Raw genomic sequence first — 24,162 nt, 5'->3', positions numbered from 1 at the left:
CTAAAAGTGAACCTACCAAATCTACATTTGCTTCCTAATTCTGTGTGCCTGTGGGTAAATTAGTTAACCTTTGTTTATTTCAGTGTATTAATCTATAAAGTAAGTCTAATAATACTCGCTCTACCTAACATCATGCACTTTTGAGTTGGATTGGGTTGTTTTTTTTAAAAGCAAAAGGGGACTTTGGAGATAATTTCATTCAATCTCATTATTTTATACATAAGGAAAATAAGACCTGAAGAGGTGAAATTGACTTGTCCTAGATCACATAGGAAGTTAGTGCCAGAATTTGAATCCACATCTTCTGAGTTTGGAGTTAGGGCTTGTTCTACTATTCTACATACTAACCTTACAGGTCCGTAAAGATTCTTTGAAGAGAAAGCTTTATAAATGTTAAATCACTATGTAGTGATTTAATGTGTTACTATTATTATCCATATGACTTTAAACAATTCAGTTAAGTTCTCTGGGCCTTTGTTACATCCATTGTACAATAGGGATTTAATAGCTTTATTCTCTTTTCTTGATCTAGATCTGTTATTCATTTGTATAAAGAACAACAAGTAAGGAAACTCTTTCTCCCAATGCAGATATATCAATCACTATATAACTCTGAGTCTTGAAATGTTGTTGGTACATTGAGGGAACAAGTTATTTGCCCAAAGTCACACCATCAGAATGTCATTGTATCCATTTCACCTACCTGAATTTGAAGGGCTCTACTTAATATTCTTCCCTGTATCTATGCTGATGATCAAGGTCACTTCTTGCTTTAAAATCTATTGAATTTATATATATATGAAACAAGACCAGTGGAAAGTATTGGAAAATCTTCCTGTTTATACTAATTCACAGTAATAAAGAATTATAGTCCAGAGATTTGACTCTTAGGAAAAGCTATCTGACTATTCATACATCTATCCATCCATCTATCTATCTTTAAATATATCTCCATCTATATCTATCTATCTATCTATTGGTATCTCAATCTCTGCCTATATTTCTACTAAGTTATATATCTTTATCTCTATTATCTATTTATATTTGTATCTATCATTAGCTAGTTGTGTTCCAATCATTTCAATCATGAAACTCTTCATGAGTCTCTAGGGGTTTTCTTGGTTAAAATATTAGAATGGCTTGCCATTTCCTTCTCCAGCTTATTTTACAGATGAGGAAAAAGAGGTAACTTTAGGGTCACTTACTTAGGGTCACAGTTTGTAAGTATCTGAGGCTGGATTTGAACTCAGTTCTTCCTGACTCCAGACCCCATCTTCTAATCATTATGCTATCCTAGATACCCAATATATCTGTATCTACATCTCTAGGTATATCTCCATCTCTACCTAGATATCTATCTAGAAATATTTGTATCTCTATCTATCTAGATATCCATTTATAAATATATATGTCTAGATATCTATCTATAGATATCTACAAATAGAGATGTCTATCTATAAACATACATAGATATCTTGATAGAGATATATATACTTCTCCCATTTCTCTATTTGTCTATGTGTGTAACTATGAACATACTATCCATCCATCCATCCATTTATACATCTATCTATTTATTAACCATCTATTCATTTATCATCTATTTATCTACTTACCTATCTATCATCTATTTATCTATCCATTCATCCATCTGTCCATCTATCATCTATTTCTCTATATCTATTATCATCTATCTATCTATCATCTATCATTTATCTGTCACCTATCTATATTATTCTATCTACCCATCTATCATCCATCTATCTATCCATTCATACATCCCTCCCTCTATCTCTATCTATCATCTATCTACCTTTCTATCTCTCTAACTTTATCTACCTATCTACCTAGCTCTAACTATCTATCTATCTATCTATCTAATCCTCCAACTATCTATCTATCCCTATCCATCCATCCATCTCTATCTATCTATCTGTCTGTCTGTCTATCTAGCAATCCATCCATCTATCTATTTTATCCATCCATCTAACTAACTGTCTATCTGTCTGTCTGTCTGTACTAACTCTGTGCTGCGGTCAGTCTGGAATAAAATTCCCCAGCTGACCTGACAGTTTCTGAGCAGATAGGGATGCCTTACTGTAGGTTCTGCTGCCACCTAGTGGCCCTGGCTGAAATATGAACTCTTTGCCTTACAAACCTAAAATGAGCTGAATGACTCAGGGCAGGTTGTAACAGTAGCTGGGATTTGAATAGAGCCCAGGACACAACCTCCATAATCAGTGATGCTCTTTGGGACAATTTACTAGGAGGGAGTCTGAGATGCAGCTGGATGTAGAGCTCAGAGACATTGGCCCTTTCCCACACCCTATCCTTAGGGGTGTTGGGAGACTTAAACGAGAAGATGGATGTAAATTTCTTCACCAATCTTTAAGTGCTACATAAATGCAAATTGTTGTCGTTGTTAACCTTCAGTCAGCAGGCCTCCCGTTTGATGATCTTTTTCATTTCCTGTCTTTTATTGCACCCCCACTGAGCTCAAGCTATGTTTAGAGAGCAACATACAGGGCTATGTGGGTAAATGATTAATAGGACTCCAAAAAAATGTATGCACACACTTTTATCTTCAATCTGCATTATTAAAGTCTAGACAATCAAGAAAATAATAAATTAAGAGCTGATTCATAGCTGCTTACCAGTTTCTGAAGTATAAGCGCTCACGCTGAAAATTAAACAATGGTTCTCAAGTGGGTTAGAGCCAGCTCCAGCACATCCTGTCTACACTCTTCCTTCAAGTACCATGGAACATATGTATGTTGTAGGGTGAGGGACCTCTGCTTAACCCAATTTCCCTAAGCACTGTTGGATATTATAGTTATTATACTCCAACTCCACCAAGATAGAAATATCTCCATGTAGTGCTGGGTGTGATACCCCAAGTTAGAGAGGGGTGTGTGATAGCTCTAAACAAAATAAATTAGATTGGGATTGGGAAATAGCTGAACAAATGATGATATGTGAATATGATGGAATATTATATATATAAGAAACAACAAAGCAGGGGCAGCTGGGTGGCGCAGTGGGCAGAGCACCACCCCTGAAGTCAGGAGGACCTGTGTTCAAATCTAGTCTCAGACACTTAACACTAGCTGTGTGACCCTGGGCAAGTCACTTAACCCCAACTGCCTCGGGGGAAAAAAAGCAATGAAAGACTTTAGTGAACAGATGCAGGTTGATGCAATCAAAACTTGGAGAACAATTTATAAAACAACAATATTGTAAAGATGTAAACAACTTTGAAAGACTTGTGAACTCTGATATGATTCCAGGAGACTGATAAAGAATGCTGTCCACTTCCTGACAGAAAGATGATAGAATGAGATGCATGTTGTTTGTTATGGCCAATTTAGGAATATTTTTTGCTTTATGCATATTTGTTATAAGAATTTACTTATTTTTGTGAGACTTGTTAGTGAAAAATATATAATTTAATTTAAGAAAGGTTGGATATTTCCATTGCCATGAGCCCGAGGAATGAAGAGATGAGATTTAGCCACCATGGCCACAACCATAAAGGAGGTGCTCAGGGACAGAATGGTGATGCTGCTGTGGAAAGGGGGCGATTGTTAAGAGGCATTGTGTTCTATTGGTTAGAGAGCCAACTTTGGAATCAAAATGATTTGAGTTAAAGTTTTACCTCTGACTTATACTGGCTATGTGACCCTAGCACTTAATCTTTGTGTCCTGGGTGACTTAGACTAAAAACTGGCAGAATAGTTGAGGATGGCCATTGATTGAGGGGGCCCATTAAACTGTGGAAATCACAAGCCCAGATTAAAGAAAAAGAGGAATTTTGACAGATAATTCACATAGAAAAATTTCCAAAGGCACAGAGGAGACAGGATGGTATAATGGGAAAAATACTGAACTGAGAATCAAGAAATCTGGGTTCCAATAAGTTACCTAACCACAAGTTTTCTCTTCTGTAACAAAAAGGGACAATTGGGCCGTCTCTCTGAGGTCCCTTCTATCTCTGAGAGCCTATAATGATATGAAACAGCCGGCCAGATGCTGACTCTGGAATAATTAGGTTTGAGTTTAAATCCCACTTCAGACACTTTCTACCCGTGGGATCTTCAACAAATCATTGAGATTTCCTGAGCTTCAGCAATAATGTGTAAAACGAGGGGACAGGACTCAATGACCATTGGAGCAATAGCTGGAAACAAGTCATTGCTGTTGCAGTGTGGCCACCTGGTGGACAATAAGGCAAATGGCACTGTCGTGCAGAACCAACTCGTCCCCATGTGAATGTCTCTCTTAAATAGCCATCTGTCAAATAGACCAAGCTTATCCTTTTTTGCCATCACTCGGTAGCTTCTCTGCCCATTCAATCTGGAGCTAAATCCATTAACTGTGCCCAGTCACCATCTCTCAATCTATCTGTGCTGGGTACTATGATAAACACTAAAGGAAAAAAGACCAAGAAAAAGTCAAATAATAGCAATTTTCCATGACTTTGCATCTTTCCATCTTGTATTTAAAAATAATACGAGTGATTTTGTCAAATGCCTTGCTGAAAACTTGAAACGTCTAAGACATTCCTCTGATATAATCCATAATTTTTTGATTTCCAGTCAAGAACACAAGCATTTATTAAATGTGCCAGATAATGTGCTAAATTCTGGGAATAAAACAAAAAAATGATCCTAGCCCTCAAAAACTCACAGTCTAATTGGAGAGACAACACACAAACAACTTGGGGACAAAGTGATCTCGGATGGAGCCTCTTGACCTCACTTATTCCAAAATAAGCGCCTGTATATCACTGGGAGGAGAATCTTCTGGATACCTGGTGATGGCAATGGTCGTTCTTTGTTCTGGATGTCAAAGCTCTTCCAGCTGTACTGGGGGGCTGGGGATCCCTCCTCGGACTGGCATTTTAGCTGGATGTTGTTCCCGTATGTAGTTTCCCCTTCAATGCTGCACTTTGGTTTGGAGGGTGGAACTGCAGAGAAAGAAAAGATGGAGAATATCCTATTCTGTGGGTCTGTGGAAGGACCAGCTAGACCATAATGTATAATGTGTTCTCTTACTCCAACCTCCAATTTCCACATGGCCACTGCCACCAAGCAAACATATATTCCATTTTTAAAAATCATCACAGCTTTTTATTTACAAAACATACGCAGGGGTAATTTTTCAACATTGATGCTTGCAAAACCTTCTGTTCCAACTTTTCCCCTCCTTCTCCCCCCCTTCCCTTGATTGCAGGTAGTCCAATACATGTTAAATATATTAAAGTATATGTTAAATCTAATATATGTATACACATTTATACAGTTATCTTGCTGCATGAGAAAAATCAGATCTAGAAAGAAAGAAAAAACCTGAGAAGGAAAACAAAATGCAAGCAAACAATAACAGAAAGAGTGGAGATGCTATGTTGAAACACATATTCCATTAACAAACACATTAATGTTTATATTATTGTGTATTAATGTAATATAATAATAAAGTGCCTAATGGGTAACAGGTGCTGTGCTAAGTACCACAAAGAAAGGTTAAAAACTGCTCTTCCCTTAAGGCACTGACAGTCTAATGGGAAAACAATATCCAAACCCCTACATATAAATAAGCTATCTCCAGAGTAAATGGAAGGGAGTCGGAGAGAAGAAGCATTAACAGCTGGGATATAACACAAATAGCTACTCTTCCATTCAGAGCAAGAGATATATGAGCAGAGCTTGACAAGTCATCAGTGTACCCAACTCAATGCACATTGGGAAGATTGTATCTCCTCCTTGATTGGAGAGTTTGAGCCTTTCCTGTAATTTTGGAGTGGGAGTGGGGTGTAGTATTAGTAGAACAAGCATTAAATCGGGAGTCAGAGGACCTACCCCTGCCATTGATTATCTACTTCTCTGAGCATCTAATGAGGCATTGAGGTTCCTTTAAGATTCCTTCCAGCTCTAAACCTATGATCTCACACACCTCATTTATTACAAAACAGATTCTTATCTGCCACTAAGAGGAGAATCTTCTTAAATTAAAAAAAAGGTTCATCTTTAAAAAGTTGGTTTAAAAATGGCAGCCTCAGCAGGTAGCTATCCCTGATGATGGGATTTATGGCTGGAAATGACTTTGGTAGTAATCTAGTCCAAACTCTTCATTTTACATATGAATAAAGTGAGGCTCAGGATATAGATTAATTTTACACCTCTAGGAAATGGCAGAGCCAGGATCCAACCCCAGAGGAAAGAATGTTAACTCTGTAATCAAAGGAGTTGGGTTCAAATCATACTTTTGGTGCTACCTGCATAACACTAGGCAACTCACTGAATCTCAAAATATAGAGAATTAAACTAGATGGCCAATGTAGATTCTCCAAGATCTAGATCCATAATGATCCTAAGTCCAGAAGAGCCCCCTAATATCTGCATGAACTTAAACAACTCACTTAACTTCTCTGAAATTCAGTTTCTTTATTTATAAAAGATAATAACTACCATATTTATCCACTAAGAGAGACAGGTATTTCCTGAGAGTAATGATGGCAGAGAAAACAGGTCTGTCCAGGTACAACTGTAAAGCTAGAGAGACCTCTCCTCATTTTACAGATGAGGGTAAGTTAATTGCCAACTTGCTGGAGACCGTGAAAGTAATATCAGAAGCAGAATTTGAACCTGGAACCAGGATATTTTCCCCTAGATCTCATCCCTTCTTTAAATTACTGGAGGCTATAAGCCTTGATAACCTCCCATAAATGGCCATTAAAACTTCAGAATAACCCCCCAGATTCTTCTTCCTGTGGTCCTCTTGCCCAGCATCCCTTTTTATTCTGGATCTTTGCCAGTTTTACCCCAAACCCTCAGAGGCCTGATTGCCACTTCCAGAATTGAAGCAGATGGCTACTGTCACATTTGTACCCATTATTGTTCTTCTCCCCAAGTGTGTTCCCCTGCCTTCTCCCTCTAACCTCTCCATTTCCGCCTGAGGTTTGGGGTGGTTAGCGAGATATAGGCAAACCTCTAAACTTAACTAGGACAAATTGGCAATTATCCTGTGAAAGTCAGCCTTCAAAAACCACCCTTTGGCCCAATGAAGTGGCAGGTCTGGGAACAGTAATTGAGAACCCTTGACCCACCCACCCTTGGGTCAGCTCTTCCAAAGTCTGCTCCCTAGATTTCTGTCCCTACCTCCTCCACCTTGCCTGCATTTTTGGCACTTGCCCTGGGAGTCAGAATTGTTACTTACAGCTCCGTTTCTCATTATATGGGCTGTATTTACTTTCCTCAAACCTAAATCTTTATCTCTGTGACTTCTACCTACTTATTCCTAATTCTGCTCTCTGAAGAACTAAAAGGTTAATCCCTACTTGAATCCACCTATGATATTTCTTTTAAGTCTTTTCTCCAGGCTAAACATTCCCAGATCCTTCAACCCATGTTTCAAATTCTCTCAGCATCATGTTTGTTCTGTGGGTCAGCTCTGGCAACCAGGGGACACTGTTCATTCAGTAATGTTCACTCGGTGATTCACTTTTGTTATTGTAGAGCTCAGAAACCTTAGTTAAAATTCTTCCACCTCAGTGTTCTCTCAAACAGTGGCCTGGGGAACCCCTACTCATCAACTAATAAGTATTTAGAAGGTGCTTACAATGTACCAAGCCCTTTGCTAGGCTCTGGGGGATGAAAGGAACTAAAAAAATAAAACCATCTGCTCTGAAGGGACTTTCATTCTAACCAGAGAGGCAGCATATGTCCACACACACACACATACATACATATATATGTGTGTGCTTATAGAGAATGTGTGCAAATTAGATGGTTGGGAGGGCAGTAGCTAGTGGGGTGAACAGGAAAATTTCCATAATCAAGCTACTTTTTGAAGGAAGAGAGAGTCTGTAGGGAAAAGGTGAGGAGGAATGATGGGTGGCCAATGCAAAGGGAGATGAGGAACAGAGAGATCAGTTCTCCTGGATTAAAGAATAGGGGAGAGGGAGTAAAATGTAATCAGGCTAGGGAAAAATGAGGCTGGGACATGAAGGACTTTAAGAACTAAATATGGGGCATTTGGGGAAGATGGCAGAGTGGGTCAGAAAATTCCAAGCTCTCAAGATTTCCTCTAAAAAGTAGACACTGAATGTAGAGTGGTAAAAATAAACAGGAGTTGGGGTTGAACACTGGTCCTCCTGGAACAACTGGAGAAGACCACCTGAGGAAAGACCCAGGACTGAGGTTGCTCTCAGTGAAGAGCAAACACCTCCAAGTTATCTTCGCTAAAACATCAAACAAAGCCCTGGGGGCTGCTGGGTTGGGAGGCAGCCATATATATTTTCAGCCACAGGAATTCTCACCTTATAGATATTGTGGGGAGTCAGATTTCTAACCTGGGGAAGATTGAAAGACCAAAATCCTAAGAAAGAAAACAACTCCTTCAAAATTAGAATTGGAAAAGGGGAAGAGAATGACATTATAAGTTACCAAGAAATAATAAAACAAAAAGAAAAGAAAAATAGAAAAAACAATTGATCTGGAGAAAAGACTGAGAAGAGAAAACATAAGAATTATCAGACTACCTGAAAGATAAAATAAAAAAGAATCTTGATACAATATTACAAAAAATAATTAAAGAATATTGTCTTGAAATTTTAGAAAAAGAAAAGTAAGTAGAAATAGAAAAAAAATCTGTTGATACTACCTAAAAGAGATCCCAGGATGAAAACCTATAGGAGTATCACAGCCAAATTTCAAAAATCCAAGGTTAAGGAGCAAATGTTATGAGCAACAAGGAAAAAAACACAATTTATATGTTGCAGAGCCACAGTTAGAATTACACAAATTTACAGCTGCTACACTAAAAGACAGCAGGCCTTAGAACACTATATTATCAAAGAGCAAAAGAACAGGGGCTGCAGCCAAAAATAACCAGCAAAAGTTAAGTATAATCCTGAACATTTTTAAAAGATATTCAATAAATTGACAGACTTTTAGTTTTTTATTTCAAAAAGCCCTGAACTTAATGGAAAATTTGACATACAAGATCCAGAGGAAATATAAGGTAAACATCCAAGATCAATTACAAGGGATTCAATAAAGTCATACTATTTACTTTTATATGTGGAAATGTAAACTGAATTCTTAAGACTCTCATTAATTATTGGGTAGTTTGAAAGAAAGATTGGCAATAAGCTGAGAATGATGTGATTCTAAAAAGTAAAATTATATAAGTAAAAAGAGCAAGACAAAGAACTGATACAAAGGGGTAGAGGATTGGTAGTGCTGGAAACCTATTCTCATCAGATCTGGGTTAAAAAGGGAACAACACTTATATCTAGAAGGACATAAAAGTCTTCTAAATTAAAAAAAGGAAGAGTGAGGGCAATGAATAACAGTAGGAGCAGCCTAATGAAGTGGGTGCATAACCAAAAAAAAAAAAAACTAGAAAAAGAATAAATTAAAAATCCCCAATTAAATACTTATTTGGAAATCCTAAAATTAAAGGTGAAATTAACAAAATTGAATGCAAGAAAATCATTGAATTAATAAATAAAACTGAAGTTGGCATTACCAAAAAAATAAATAAAATAGACAAACTATTGATTAATATGATTTTTTAAAATAAAGAAGACCAATCAATTCCAATATTAAATAAATTATTTGGAATAAGAATCTAAGAAGAGACTCTATCAAGGTCTTTTTATGAAATAAATATACTAGTAGCTAAACCTTTAGAAAAACTAAAAACAGAGAAAGTTATAGAAAATTTAATTAATGAATATATATGCAAAAATCCTAAATAAAATAGTAGCTAAACAATTACAACATATTATAAAGATTATATATTATGACCAAGTGGGAATCAATCAGGAATGCAGAAATAGTTTAGCATAAGGAAAACTATTAACATAATTGATTATATCAATAATAAAAGTAGCAAAAATCATCTGATAATATCAACAGATGCAGAAAAAATATTTGGTATAAAGTATAATACTCATTTCTATTAAAAAATACTTGAAATATAAGCATAAATGAACTTTTCTTTAAATTAAATTAGAGATTCCTTAAATTGCATTTGCCCCAAACCATTATCAAACATTATTTGTAATTAAGTTAAGCTAGAAACCTTCCCAATTAGATCAGGAATAAAACAAGGATGCCCACTGTCCCCAATATTATTCATTATTGTATTGGAACTCCTAGCAATAGCAAGCAATGAGAAAAAAAATGAAATAGAAGGAATCAGAATGGGAAATAATGTAATAAAATGACCTCTTTTTGCAGATGATGTAGACGCTATATTTGAAAAATCCTGAAGACAACTAAAAAGTTAACTGAAATAATTAATAACTTCAGCAAAATAGACGGCTATAAAGTAAACCCATATAAATCATTAGCATTCCTATTTATCAGCAACAGGATCTTTTAGAAAGAGATAGCTAGAAATGCCCCATTTAAAATAACTGTAGACAATATATAGTACATGGAATATACAATATATAGTACACCCACCAAAATAAATCCAAGATCTATATGAAACAAAACCACAAAAAACTTTATACACATAAAATCAGATTTAAATAAATAGAGGAATATTAATTGTCCATAGGTAGGCAGAGTCAATATAACAAAAATATCAATTTTATTGAAATTAATCTCTATGTTCAATGCCATCCCAACTGAATTACAAAAAAAAAATTATGGAGCTAAAACAATACTAACAAAATTCATTTGGAATAATAAAAGGCCAAGAATATTAAAGAAACTAATAGAAAAATATAAAGGAAGTTTAGTAGTATCAGATTTTAAACTATATTATAAGGCAGTAATTATCAAAACCATCTGATACTGGCTAAGAAATAGAAAGGTAGCTTAGTGGAACACAGTAGACATACAATTTCCAGCAGCAAACAAATTCAGTAGCCCAGTGTTTGACAAAAGTAAAGATTTAAGTCTTTGGGATAAGAATACATTATTAGTTAAAAAATGTTGGGAAAGCTAGAAAACAGTCTAGCAGAAATTGGACATAAACTAATATCTTTCATCATTTTTTAACATAAGCTCAAAATAGAAACATGACCTAGATATAAAAGAAGATATTAGAAGAAAATTTGAATGACACAAAAGCTATTACCTCAGTTATGAAATATAAAATGGATAATTTTGATTACATTGCATTAAAAAGGTTTTGTTCAAGTAAAAGAAATGTAGCCAAAATCAGAAGAAAAGCAGAAAACTGGTAAAAACTATTTATAGGCAGTTCCTCAAATAAAAATCTCGTATCTCAAATATATAAAAAATTTTGTCAAATTTATAAGAGGGTAAGTCACTCCCCAATGGATAAATGGCCAAAGGATACAAACAGGCATTTTTCAAATGAAGAAATCAAAACAATTTGTAGTCATCTGAAAAAAATGCTCTGAATCACCATTAATTGGAGAAATACAAATTAAAACAAGCTTGAGGTTTCATTTTACACCTATTAGATTGGCTAAAATGATAGAAGGGGAAAGTGACAAATATTAAGAGGGATTGTGGAAAAATTTGGACCTAAATTCATTATAGGTGGATGTGTGAGGTGATCCAACCATTTTGGAGAGATATTTAAAATTATGTTCAAAGAATAAAATTTGAAAAGTTTTAAAGTATAAATTGCCTATGCCCTTTGACCCAGCAATACCATTATTAGGTTTGCTTCCCATAATGGTTAAGGAAAATGGAAAAGAACCTACATGATCTAAAATATTTATAGCAGCTCTCTTTGTGGTGGCAAAGAGCTGGAAACTGTGGGATGCCCTCCATTTGGGGAATGGCTAAACAAATTGTGGAACATATACCAATTGTGATACACATTCACGACAGAATATTAGTCTGCAACAAGAAATGATGAGTTTAACTATTTTTAAAAGATTAGAGAAAAATCCACAAAATAATGAAGAGTGAAATGAGCAGAACCAAGAAGACATTGCATTCAGTAATAGCAGTGTTAAGAATAACGTTGAATAACCAAGTCATTTTGACTATTATGAATACCAAGATTAACCCCAAATATCCTATGTAGGAATATGATGGTATGTGCATATATGTATGTGTGTACATATGTGTATGTGTGTATGTGTATACAGATTTGTGTCTAATGGTAGCCAAAATTTGGTAGGGGAGAAGATGAAAAAATACAATAACTTTGTTGTATATTTGGAAAAAAAAGATAGCAAAATGTACATAATGGATCTGCAATTTTAAGTGCACTCCTGTTTTTTTAATCTCATTTTGTTTCGGAAATACTTATTTTATTTCTTAAATTCAGAATAAAATAAATATTTTTCCAAAAAATATTAAATACAAGACTTTATTTGTTTCCAGTTGTATTTGTGGTTCCATTAGGGAACCACAAGAGTAGGAGAGTGATCTGTACATTAGGAAAATCACCATGGTGGCTGAGTAGAAAATAGATTTGAGAGGGAAGAGACTTGAAGCAGGAAGACCAAGTAGTGTGTTATTGTAATAGTTAAGTCAAGAGACAATGAGGACCTAAGCTGGAGTAGCATCTGTGTGAGTGCATAGGAGGAGACACATGGGAGAAATGAGGTAGAGACAAAAATGACAAGATGAACAATTTAATAGATTTGGGTTAGGAATACTAGTTAGTTTATATTAATAATTTAGATATTAGGCAGCCAACAGGTGAATTAGATTACTAACAATGGGACAGAACAAGAGGGTCAGTAAAATATAGAGGGATGAAAGACAAAATTACTCAAAAGTTTTGAACCTGAATGAATGAGAGCATTAGTAGGAGAAAACAACATTCATAATTTATGTGACAGGATAGTATTCAGAATGCTTCAGTGTTGAAGTGATTGCCCAGGGCCACATAACTAGAAATCAACAGAATCAGGACTGAGTTTTCTATTCTGAATGGAAGTAGTGAGATTTTTCCTCTAAGTCTTATCATCTCTCCAGGTGAGAAGTGGGATATATGATTTTATGGAAAGAAAATGAGTAGTTTTAGCTATGCTGATTTTGAGTTAATAGTGACATATTCAATAGTAATTAAAACTATGGAGTTGAAACTTAGGATTGTGATCAGATATAGATCCTGGGAATCAAGGATCCTGAATCCTGAGAGCTGATAATTAGAGGGATGAGAGTAGGTGAGATATCTCAGGGAGAATGTAGAGAAAAAAAGATAACGTTGGAGGAAATCTATATTGAGGGGATAAGAGAAGGAGGAGAAACCAGAAAAGATAGAGAAGTAGGAATCAGAGAGGTAGGAAGAGAAGCAGGATAATGTACTATTTCAGAAGTTGTTGCGGGAGGAATTTCAAGAAGAGAAACTTGTAACAACTCCCATGAATGGAGACAACATACAATCAGATAAGAAACATTGGATTACAACATATAAAGGACTGCTTGCCATTTAGGGGAGGGGGTGGAGGGAGGGAGGGGAAAAAAAAATCGGAACAGAAACGAGTGTCAATATAAAGTAATTATTAAATAAAAAATTAAAAAAAAAAAAAGAAACATTGGATTAGAAATTGAGAGACCTGGGATTGAATACTAGCTTAGAATCCTTACTTGGAAACTTAATTTCCTTATTCATAAAATAAGAATTAAGACTATTTCTGTCTCCAAGGATCCTTCCAGGCGTAGTTATCTATTTAGTCCACTTTGGACACTGAACTGGTTCCAAAGCCTAGGGTCCCTTTTAGTGTTACTAAAAATTCACTGGGTAGTTCCAGAATGGGCTCCCTTACTATTAGTTCTGCCTTCTTTCAAAACATTAAAATGTAATTAAAAGAGTAGCAGTGTAGGGATGTCCATCCACTGGGAATAAGTCATGGAATACAATTGTGATGAAATATTACTGTAGTATAAGAAATGAGGACCAGATTGATTTTAGAAAAACATAGAAAGACTTGCATGAAATAAGGAAGAGTGAAATTAGCAGAACCAAGGCAACTTTGGATGTAGTAACAGCAATATTGTTTGAAGAATAACTGAACAACTAAACTATTCTGAGTATTACCAATATTCAAATCAACTATAAAGAACCTATGACGAAAGATGCTGTCCATCTTCAGAAAAAGAACTGATAAATAGAAGTATGCATCGTATGGGTTTACATATATGGGTCTATGTCATATGGTGGACTTCTCTAGAGCAGAGTGGAGAAGGAGAGGAGGAGACAGTTTGGAATTTAAAATATAACGAAAAAATTAATTTAATATAATTTTTAAAAAAGAATGGCAGTACTCAGATTCAATTCTGCCCCATGTGCCCCTGGGAAGGCCACTTGACCTGTATTGTGCCTTCATTTTGACAAGATAAGCTCTTTAGTCCCTTTCAGCTCAAAATCTATGATTTGGTGACATTGTGATTGATAACATTTGGAGAAGACTGGCAGACTGGGCCAATCACACGTCTCTCTGCTACTCCCAGTGCTAAATATCTGTCTGTCATAAAACATTGTTCTAGAAGTACTAGTTTAGCATGACTCTGCCTAAACAATTCACCTCACTTACTTCTTTCTACCTTTCATAGTCCCCAGGGATGCTCATACTTTATTGGATGGGCAAGGTGTCATGGAATCAGCAAGGATCTTAGGTCTAGAGCTGGAAGAGACCTCAGAAATCAGAAATCATATAGCCCAAAACTTTCACTTTCAAATGAGGAACAAAATCTGAGAGATGAAAGGAAGGAAGGAAGGAAGGAAGGAAGGAAGGAAGGAAGAAGGAAGGAAGGAAGGAAGAAGGAAGGAAGGAAGGAAGGAAGGGAAGGGAAGGGAAGGGAAGGGAAGGGAAAAAAAGGGAAGGGAAGGAGGGAAAGAAGGAAAGAGGGAGGAAAGGAGAAAGGAAGAGAAGGAGGGAGGAAGGGAAAAAGGAAGGGTTAGAGAAAGAGAGAAGGAAGGAAATAAGCATTTGTTAAGAGCCTATTATGTCAGGCATTGTGCAAAGAATTGTACAAATAGCTCATTTGATCTTCACAACAACCCTGAGAGGTAGATGCTATTATTATCCTCATTTTTACAATTGAAGACACTAAGATAAATGGAGATTTAAGTAATTTACTAGGATTACAAAACTAGTAAAGGACTGAAGCTAGATTTGAGTCAGGACTCCAACCCCAGTAGTGTGTCCACATTGTGTTACATAGGTGCCTCACGTAGCCCAGGATCAAACAGCTAATAAGTGGCAGAACTGAAATTTGAACTCGGATCTGCTGAGTCCAAAGCCCGGACTCGTCCTACTATCCTGTGGGAATCAGAAGTATCTCTCCTCCAGTTCTTCAGGGCAGGGTGACTAATTTTAAATCAGCACAGTGTCATACATAGAGTAGGCGATTCATTAATGTGCACTTTGAAAATCTCATTCCTTTTCTTAGAGAATTGTTTTACCTAAATCTGTGAAAGGAAACAGGAAGGTAATGGGAGTGGTGGCTGCCTCTCACCCAGCACGAGGAGCTCCATCCTCGATTGGCGGTTTCCCATCAAATCTTCATCGAGCATCACTAAGCATTCGTAGGTCCCATTGTCATCCATTTTCAGCTGACTGATAGTGATGGAAGCATCATTATTCAGATAGTTGCCAGTCAGGTTGACTCGATCTGCGTAATGCTTCCCAAAGGTGTACTGGTTTAAGGAGAAAGACCACACGACTACCTGATCCTGGAAGGAACAAGAAATGTCACTGACCTCTTGCCCGCCAGAAATGCCCCAGGGCTAAGGTAGTCTGCTTAGCTAGCTGTCAGCCTTGGTTCTTAGCCCCTTGGTTCCAGAACCTTGAAGCTTAGAAGCAAGTAAAGGTCCAGAAGATGTGAAGCTAGAGGAGACCCTCAGTGATTGTAAGCTCCTCAGTTCACAGATAAGGAAAATGATTTCAGGAAGGATAAGTGATTTGTGAAAATCATATAGATATTCATATATTTTCAAAATCATATATTCAAATAATGATTGGAATTGGAAGGCCAGTCCTCTCCAAAAAAATTTTTTTTTCTTTTCATCACTGGACTATAGTATTGGAAAAAAAAGCATTATATTATTAGGGTTCTTTGTTAGCACCATTCGCACTGCTCACATCAAGCTTGAATTAAAGTGATTTATCCAGTCTTATTTTTTAATTAGCCATTTTGTCATTCAACAAACATTCATTAAGCACTTCTATTTGCCAGGTGCTAGGGAAATAAAAAGTTTAGATAAAGGACAGTCCCATCCTTCATAGAGCTTACAAACCATTTCTCAATGTTATGTAAGTTCTTTAGAGAACTGAAAAAAATAAAATTCTATTTGAGGTCTGAAGAAAAAAGTAATTTTTTAGGAAGAATCTGGGAAGGCTTCCTGAGGAAGCTGGCATTTGAGCTGTGCATCAATGGAAAGATAAGAATTGAAAGGTGGGAGGTGGGGTGGAAGGACTGGGATTATCATATTCTTCTTTCTATCACCATAACACTGAACATAGTGCCTTGCATCATTAACAGTTAGCATTTACATGGAACTTCAAGGTTTTTAGAGTGCATAATAATCATTATGTTTATATAACAATTTTAAATAAGAATAATTGTAATGAATCCAAATACAGGTGGTAGGATATGCAGGTGCCTGGAAGTGGCCTGAATGAAAGAATGTCAGATGAATGAATGAAAGTGCTTAATTAATGTTTGTTGAATGAGTCTATTGTTGAATGAACCTTCACCGGAAGTCTACAAAATCAAAAGAAGACACTTTCTCTGAAGGTTTTATTTGTTCTATGGGCCACCACTTTGCATTTTCTCTCTCAAACATGGATTCTCATTTTAATTGAGGACCTTCAAAGTGCAAGACAAAAAGACTCACACTTACAAAGACAGTGACTAAGTGAAGGAGAAAGGGAGGAGAGAAAGAGACAGACTGGAAAGGGAGAAGAGATAGAGACAGAGATAAAGAGATATAGACAGAAAAAGAAAGGGGGAAAGAGAAAGAGAGAGGGAAGGAGGGTTGAAGCGGGGAATAAAGGAGAGTGGAAGGAAGAGAGAAAGAGAAAGAGAGAGACAGAGAGACAAAGAAAGAGAAACAGAGAGAGAGAGAGAGACAGAGAAAGAGAGAGAAAAGGAGAGAGAGAGAAGAATTAGACAGAGAGAAAGAGAGAGAGAGAGAGAGAGAGAGAGAGAGAGAGAGAGAGAGAGAGAGAAAAGGAAGAGAGAGAGAGAAGGAGAGAGAGAGGAGAGAGAGAGAAGAAGAGAGAGAGAAGGAGAGAGAGACAGAGAGATAGAGAGAGAAGGAGAGAGACAGAGAGAGAGAGAGAAGGAGAGAGACAGAGAGAGAAGGAGAGAGAGAGAGACAGAGAGAGAGACAGAGAGAGAGACAGAGAGAGAGAGAGAGAGAGAGAGAAGAGAGAGAGAGAGAGAGAGAGAGAACACACCCTTATCTAACATAAATGGGCAGCACTGCACATCAAGCTCTCCTTGTCATTCCCCTTTTCACTGTATTTCCCTACTTTCCCTTCCCAGACTCCAGGCCCCGAAGCTGTCAGGGACAAGACAGAAGCGGGGCCCTGTGGCCCTGGGCTCCTTATGGGTGCTGGCGCAGGTGGCCGGGTGTTCCGCCTGAGCCTGACGCATCCCAGGGCCAGCCGCGGGTCTCTGGCAGCCCCGTCTGCAGGAGGAGCTGATGCCCCGAGGTCTCCGGGGTGATCTTGTCCAAACCTCCTTTCCCCCCACCTTGCAAGGATGTGAGGCTGCTTACCGGAGGGTCCAGCAGAGGCTTATCCCATTGGATGAATCCGCTTCTTGTGGTGGCCGTAGTCTCGTACAAGCAGGGGAGCGAGGCGCTCTGCCCTCGGGCTGCCCGTAGGACCTTGGTAGGCGTTTGCACAGAGATGGCATAAACTGTCCCCCAGACTGCAATGGAGGCAGAAAGTGAAGTGAGACAAATATATAAAACTGGTACAGGCCCTTTCCTCTCCAGGAACACTTTATTATTATTATTATTATTATTAAAGCTTTTTTATTTTCAAAGCATATCATGTGCACGGATAATTTTTCAATATTGATCTTTGCAAAACTTTGTGTTCCTTTGTGTCCCTTTCCCCCCACCCTCTCCCCTAGAGGTTAAACATGTTAAAAAATATGTGTTAAATCCAATATATGCACATATATTTATACAATTATCATGCTGCAAAAGAAAAATCAAATCAAAAAGAAAAAAATGAGAAAGAAAACAAAATACTAGCAAACAACAACAAAAAGAGTAAATTGCTGTGTTTTGATCCACACTCAGTTCCCACAGTTCTCTCTCAGGGTCCAGATGGCGTTCTTCATCACAAGATCATTGGAAGTGGTTTCAATCATCTCATTGTTGGAAAAAGCCACGTTCATCACTGTTGATCATCATATAATCTTGTTGCTGTGTACAATGAAGTTACTCATTTCACTCAGCATCAGTTCATGTAAGTCTCTCCAGGCTTCTCTGAAATCATCCTGCTGGTCATTTTTTACAGAACATTCATATACCATAACTTACTCAGCCATTCCCCAACTGATGGGCAGCCACTCAGTTTCCAGTTTCCAAGAACACTTTTCAAAGGAAATCCATGTTTCTGTGAGAATAGCTTCAATCACCCTGAGCTACCCGAGGCCAGTAGCACCATCAGAATTATGATACAAGAGCCAGAAAAGATAAGGAGCAAAGTAGGATGGTCAGAGTTGTATCTAACATGGAAAAATTAAGGCATTGCTCCAGCCATTGTTCCAAAAATAGGGAACTTTGGAGAGAAGTGATCACTTCCTCCTAATTTGTGATAGAAGAGAGAAAAATCATACACTCTGCCCTGCAATATCTGTCTTGGGCATAGTCTGGAATAGGCTGATTTTGGTCCTTAAGTTTGGGGAGGATAGATTTCAAAGGGTTCAAAGGAAATATAGGGATCATTCTATGGAATAAAATTCTAGGGAGATAGGAGAGCTGAGAAGCCCTCAAGAAATTCTGAAGACACAAAAAGGAAATAATTTTGATAAGCTGGAAAAAAAATTGTCTGAAGACATAGATATGGGTGTTTAGGAAGTTTACCAAAATGTTAAGATTTTTAGAAGATGTATACAGAAGATATATAATGACCAAGCTGACTCTGAAGAAGAGAAAAGACTTTGCAATTCCTTCCCGTTGTGCAGAGTTGGAAGAATATGAGTGTGGATCAATTAGACAACATTGATTATTTACTATAAGCCAGGCATTGTGCTAAGCAATAGAGAATCAATAAAAGCAGTAAAAGCAGCCCTTGACTACAAGGAACTTACTTTCTAAGGAAGGAGAAAAATGTCGATGCAGTTGATTGAAAGTCACCTTAGAACAGGAAACAGTAGTAGCCAAGAAAACCAGTAAAGGCTTCCTATAAAAAGTGAATCTTGAGGGAAAATGGAGGAGCTAGGAGATGGAGATGAGGGCATAGCAAATTCCAAGAACAGACAACCAAGCATTGGGGAGAGCCAGTGCAATAGCATGGACTCAACTGCATGATTTGGTGATTTTCTGGAGCTCCATTCAACAAGCCCGAGGATTAGTAATAAAGGAGGTAGGTGGTGAAAGTAAAATAAATTGGAGGTTTGGCAAAGTAAGTCAAATTTGGGGGTGAAATGGAATTGGCCACAATATAAAGAGGAGAGAATTTTGAGAGTAGAGGATAGTGTGGAGTTAAATAGGAATTAAGAAATGCAAGGAGGAAGAATAACCCATGCAGGGTGATGACGTGAGAAAGAATTGGGGGATGAAGAAAATAATGGTTTAGGTGAGAACAAGAAATAGGGTTGAGTTTGTAAGGCATAGAAAAAGATGGATAATAATTATGAATGGATAAAATTATTTTTGAGGTCATGAACATGGAGTGCTTGTGGGTGATGGCAAGATCAAGACTCTGATGTTCTCTGTCTGTGTGTGGCAAAGGTGAAATAGATGTATGGGTCATGGGAAATGAGTAAGAAGATTGAAAATCTAGAGAGCCAGAGTACTTGAGGGAGGATCAATATATATGCTGAATTCCCTTGTATGAGACCAACAGTTGAAACATTGGATTTTTATCAGATGTGAATGATGGATTAGGATTTACTGAACTGATTTTTTTTTGTTCTTTATTATTATTTGTTAAGAAAAATTACTTTCTGGGGAGGGGATAATATGTGTGTATATGTATGTGTATACATAAAGAGAGAGAAAGAAGAGGAGGAGAGGGAAGAGAAGAAGAAGGAAAAAGAGGAAGAGGAGGAGGAGAAGGAGGAGGAAGAGGAAGAAGAGAAGATAAAGAAGGAGGAGGAGGAGGAGGAAAAGGAGGAGGAGGAGGAGGAGGAGGAGGAGGAGGAGAAGAGGAGGAGGAGGAGGAGGAGAAGGAGGAGAAGAAGAAGAAGAAGAAGAAGAAGAAGAAGAAGAAGAAGAAGAAGAAGAAGAAGAAGAAAAGGAGGAAGAGGAGAAGGAGGAGGAGGAGGAGAAAGAAAGAAAGAAGAAGAGGAGGAGAAAGAAAGAAGAATTAGAGAAATCTATTGAGAAATTAAAGATGTAAAAACAGGATATCGATTATTTAAATGTATGTATAATTCTGGAAAACAATCTGAAAATATGCAAGAAAAGTGACATTCCCGTTGATCCATACAGAAAGTCCACTGATGGACATATACTTTAATGGTCAATGACAACAAATAAGATCCCCAATATAGCAAATTTATAGTAGCAATATTCTGTGATAGTGAAGAACTGGAAATCAATTAGATGCCCCCTGATTGGAGAATAGGCTTAACAAACTGCAGCATGTTAATTTAACAGAATAGCTGTGAACATTAGGAATATCAAGGAATATGGAAAGATTCATATGAAATAATGCAAAGTGAAATAATCAGAACAAAAAAAAACAATATGCACAATGATTATTACAACAACATAAATGAACAGAACAACAACAGACAATTGATATTCCTTGTCCTGAAATTATAATGACTTAGCTTGACCCTAAAGAAAAGGTGTAAGAAGATATCTTCTCTTGAACCTTTGAAGAAGGGGGCAATTGACAATGCTGAGTACTGACATCATACTTTTTGGATATCTTAAAAATTAGTTTTGTGGAAATTTTCTTCTTTTCATTTTTTTTTCATATCTTATGTAAAGAAAGAAGTCTCTGGAAGGAAGGTCAGAAAGAATATGATGAGAAATACAGGTGATAGAATAACAAAAGATATCAATAAAATGTATTTTAAAGGGAAAAATATAAATATATCATATTTATACAAGTATAAAAGGGAACAAGATCAGGGAACTGAAGATGAATACAGAAATGTGATCCAATAACTGGCAAGGAAAGGTAAGGACAATGAAAAAAGGATGTTTTTTCAAGTTATAATGGGCAAAAGAGAATGATCAAAGGAACATTAGACCCAGTGCTTAGGGTGGATAGGATAGTGAGATCTGACAAAAGGAGGAGGCCGAGCTGCTCCATTGTTATTTTGCTACTGTTTTCTGTCAAGGAAAATAACCTTTGGACTAGAAAGAACAGAACAGAGATGGCTAATAGGGAGTTGATTCCCAAGATAAGTGGGGAGCTAGTAAGAGAGCACCTCCAGTAGATGCTTTTGATGAGTTCAAGCCACCTGGTTCAGATGAACTATATTTATCCTCAGGGTCTGAAAAGACTGGTGGGTGTGATTGCAGACCCACTGTCAGTGATATTTAAAAGATTATGGAAAATAGGAGAGTTATTGCAGGAATGAAGAAGAGAAAACGTCCAGATTTTTTGAAAAGGGAAGAAAATAGTGTCTGCAAACTAGGACAAAGAACTTAACTTTGATTCCTGTCTAAATTCTAGAATGAATAGATTTAAAAGACAGTTAATGTATGTTTAAAAAAAAAAAAGGTAGTTTTCAAGAGCTAGCATATCGTCCTTCTTTAAGAATAAGTCATAGCAGACTAAACTTATTTCCATTTTTGACAAGAATCTAAACTGTAATGTCAAGGGACTATTATAGATATAGTTTAATTAGATTTGAACAAAACATTTGATAAAATATCAAGGTATCTTTATGAAAAAAGATAAAGATATGTGGGGTAAGCAATAATAAGTATAGCTAGAGAGATTTTGGAACAAGTTGAATTGGATTTAGTATTATCCAAGTCTTTGTGATTCCATGGACCCTAACACATCAATACGGTCCGTGTTGTTTTTTTTTTTTTTTGGGGGGGGGGATGGGGAGGGGGGCAAAGATAGTGTAGCAGTTTATTTCCTTTTCCAGGGGATTAAGGCTAACAGAGATTAAGTGACTTTCTTAAAATCCCACAGCTACTAAATATCTGAGGCTGGATTTGAATTAAGGTTTTCTTGACTCCAGTCCCAGAACTCTATCCATTGAGTTACCTAACTACTTCACTGATTGAATAACTAGACTCAAAAATTAATTATTATATAAGTTGGAAATCTGCATTTGGCCGTGTGTTGTGTTCCATTGACTTAGATAAAACTATGAATTGCAAGTTTATTGCATTTGCAGGTGACTAAAGCTGTGGGTTTTACCAAACATATAGGGTCAAGTTCTGAAAAGATCCTGGCAGGCTAAAAATCTAAGAGGATAAAGTTAAGAGAGATAAATGTAAAGTCTAATATGTAGGTTCAAAAAATTCCACAAGTTTAAAATTGGGGAGATATGGTTAGATCACAGTTTGTCTAAATAAGATCTGGGGGGTTTAGTGATGAATAAGCCCAACCAGGTATAAGAATTCTGGACTTGAAGTCAAGAAGATCTGCATTTGAATTCCACCTCAGACATGCTATAGCTATGTAACCCTGTGCAAATTACTTTGTCTGCCTCCCTCATTCTCTTTAAAATGGAAATACTAAGAGTACCTACTATTCAAGGTTGCTGCGAGGCTCACATGAAATGAGAAACATGCAGCACTTTGCCAACTTTAAAGCACCATAGAAATAATAGTTATTAATTATACATCAACAACATGAAATGGCAGCCAAAAATGGTAATGGCGTTCAAGTAATTTAAGAGAGATATAGCTTCTAACCACCATCACCATCACCATGACTACCACCACCACCACAACAAAAATTCTAGTCTAATCAGACCACATCTAGAGAATTACATTTAGTTCTAGACAAAGAAGTTTAAGAAGAATAATGATAAATTGGAAAATTTCAAGAGAAAAATTCTTAATTTGGGGAGTGTTATGGATTCCTTTGGTAATCTAGAGAAATCTATAGTCCCCTTCTGAGACTAACTTTTTTAAATAGCTGAAGAATATACTAAATACATTAAAATTGTAAAAATAAAGATATAGTTTATTTTATCCAAGTTCAGGGTATATCCTGAAATATATGCATATACCCTTTGGAGGTCCATGGCTCCTGGTTAAGAACCACTAATCTAGGAAAGGGCAACCAGAATGATGAAGAACGGTGAGTTCCTTTGAAGAAAAAACTAGGGACTTTTGAATTACAGAAGAGAAAACTCAGTGGGTGAAGTGATAACTACCTCCATAAATTTGGAGAGTTGTCTGTAGAAGAGGGATTAATAAATTCCAAGCACTTAATAAATGTTTATTGATTGATTGATAGACCACTTCCTCCCCTTCATATTTCAACAGCTCTCCCCCCTTGCCCCTACTAAATCTGACGCAAGCACAAAAATTACAGTGCTACCTCAGAAACATTTACCCAAATCCCCTCTGCTTCCCTCAAACCTGACAAAGTATGGATACAGAAAGGGTCTCACTGGGAACAAGGGACATCATTTGTAGCAGGGAGAAACATCTCTCTTTAAGAATCTCAGTCATGGGCTATAGAAACTCTGCTGGGAGATCTTAGCATCAGGAAACAGACTCGTGTTTCACATCTTACCTCTTAATAGGATACCCCTCCCAGCAGTAATACTTGTATTTTAAAAGAGAGTGCTAGGACTTGAGAGCTAGCATGGTATATTAGAAAGATGAGTGGTTCTGGATTGAATAAGGATTTGGAATTTAATTATATGACTTACAAGGTCCCTTTCAGTTCTAAATCTAGGAGAAATAATAATAATAACTTCCATTTATAAAATGTTTTAAGTTGCATACATTATTCCCATTTTACAGATGAAAAAACTAAGGTTCAAATTCAGACTAAGAAACTAGTCACTTAACTAATTTAACCTTTAGTTAAATGACTTGCTCATAATATTCAAGTCTTCCTCTATCCATTATAAGATAATG

General features: G+C 36.7%; 1 protein-coding gene across 1 annotated transcript in view; it reads right to left on the bottom strand.

Moving 5' to 3' along the window:
* GPA33 (glycoprotein A33) overlaps nucleotides 1-24,162 on the bottom strand; it is a 47,111-nt gene that overhangs the window by 5,760 nt on the left and 17,189 nt on the right. Inside the window, exons 2-4 of the mRNA XM_051999032.1 lie at nucleotides 17,683-17,837; nucleotides 15,414-15,630; nucleotides 4,811-4,966 (exon numbers count right to left, since the gene is read on the bottom strand). Of these exons, the coding sequence (XP_051854992.1) occupies nucleotides 4,811-4,966; nucleotides 15,414-15,630; nucleotides 17,683-17,837 (528 nt within the window). The remainder of the gene's footprint in view (nucleotides 1-4,810; nucleotides 4,967-15,413; nucleotides 15,631-17,682; nucleotides 17,838-24,162) is intronic.

This window comes from Antechinus flavipes, chromosome 4, assembly GCF_016432865.1.
Source record: "Antechinus flavipes isolate AdamAnt ecotype Samford, QLD, Australia chromosome 4, AdamAnt_v2, whole genome shotgun sequence".
Lineage (NCBI taxonomy): Eukaryota > Metazoa > Chordata > Mammalia > Dasyuromorphia > Dasyuridae > Antechinus > Antechinus flavipes.
This window is presented reverse-complemented; position numbering and strand designations above follow the sequence as displayed.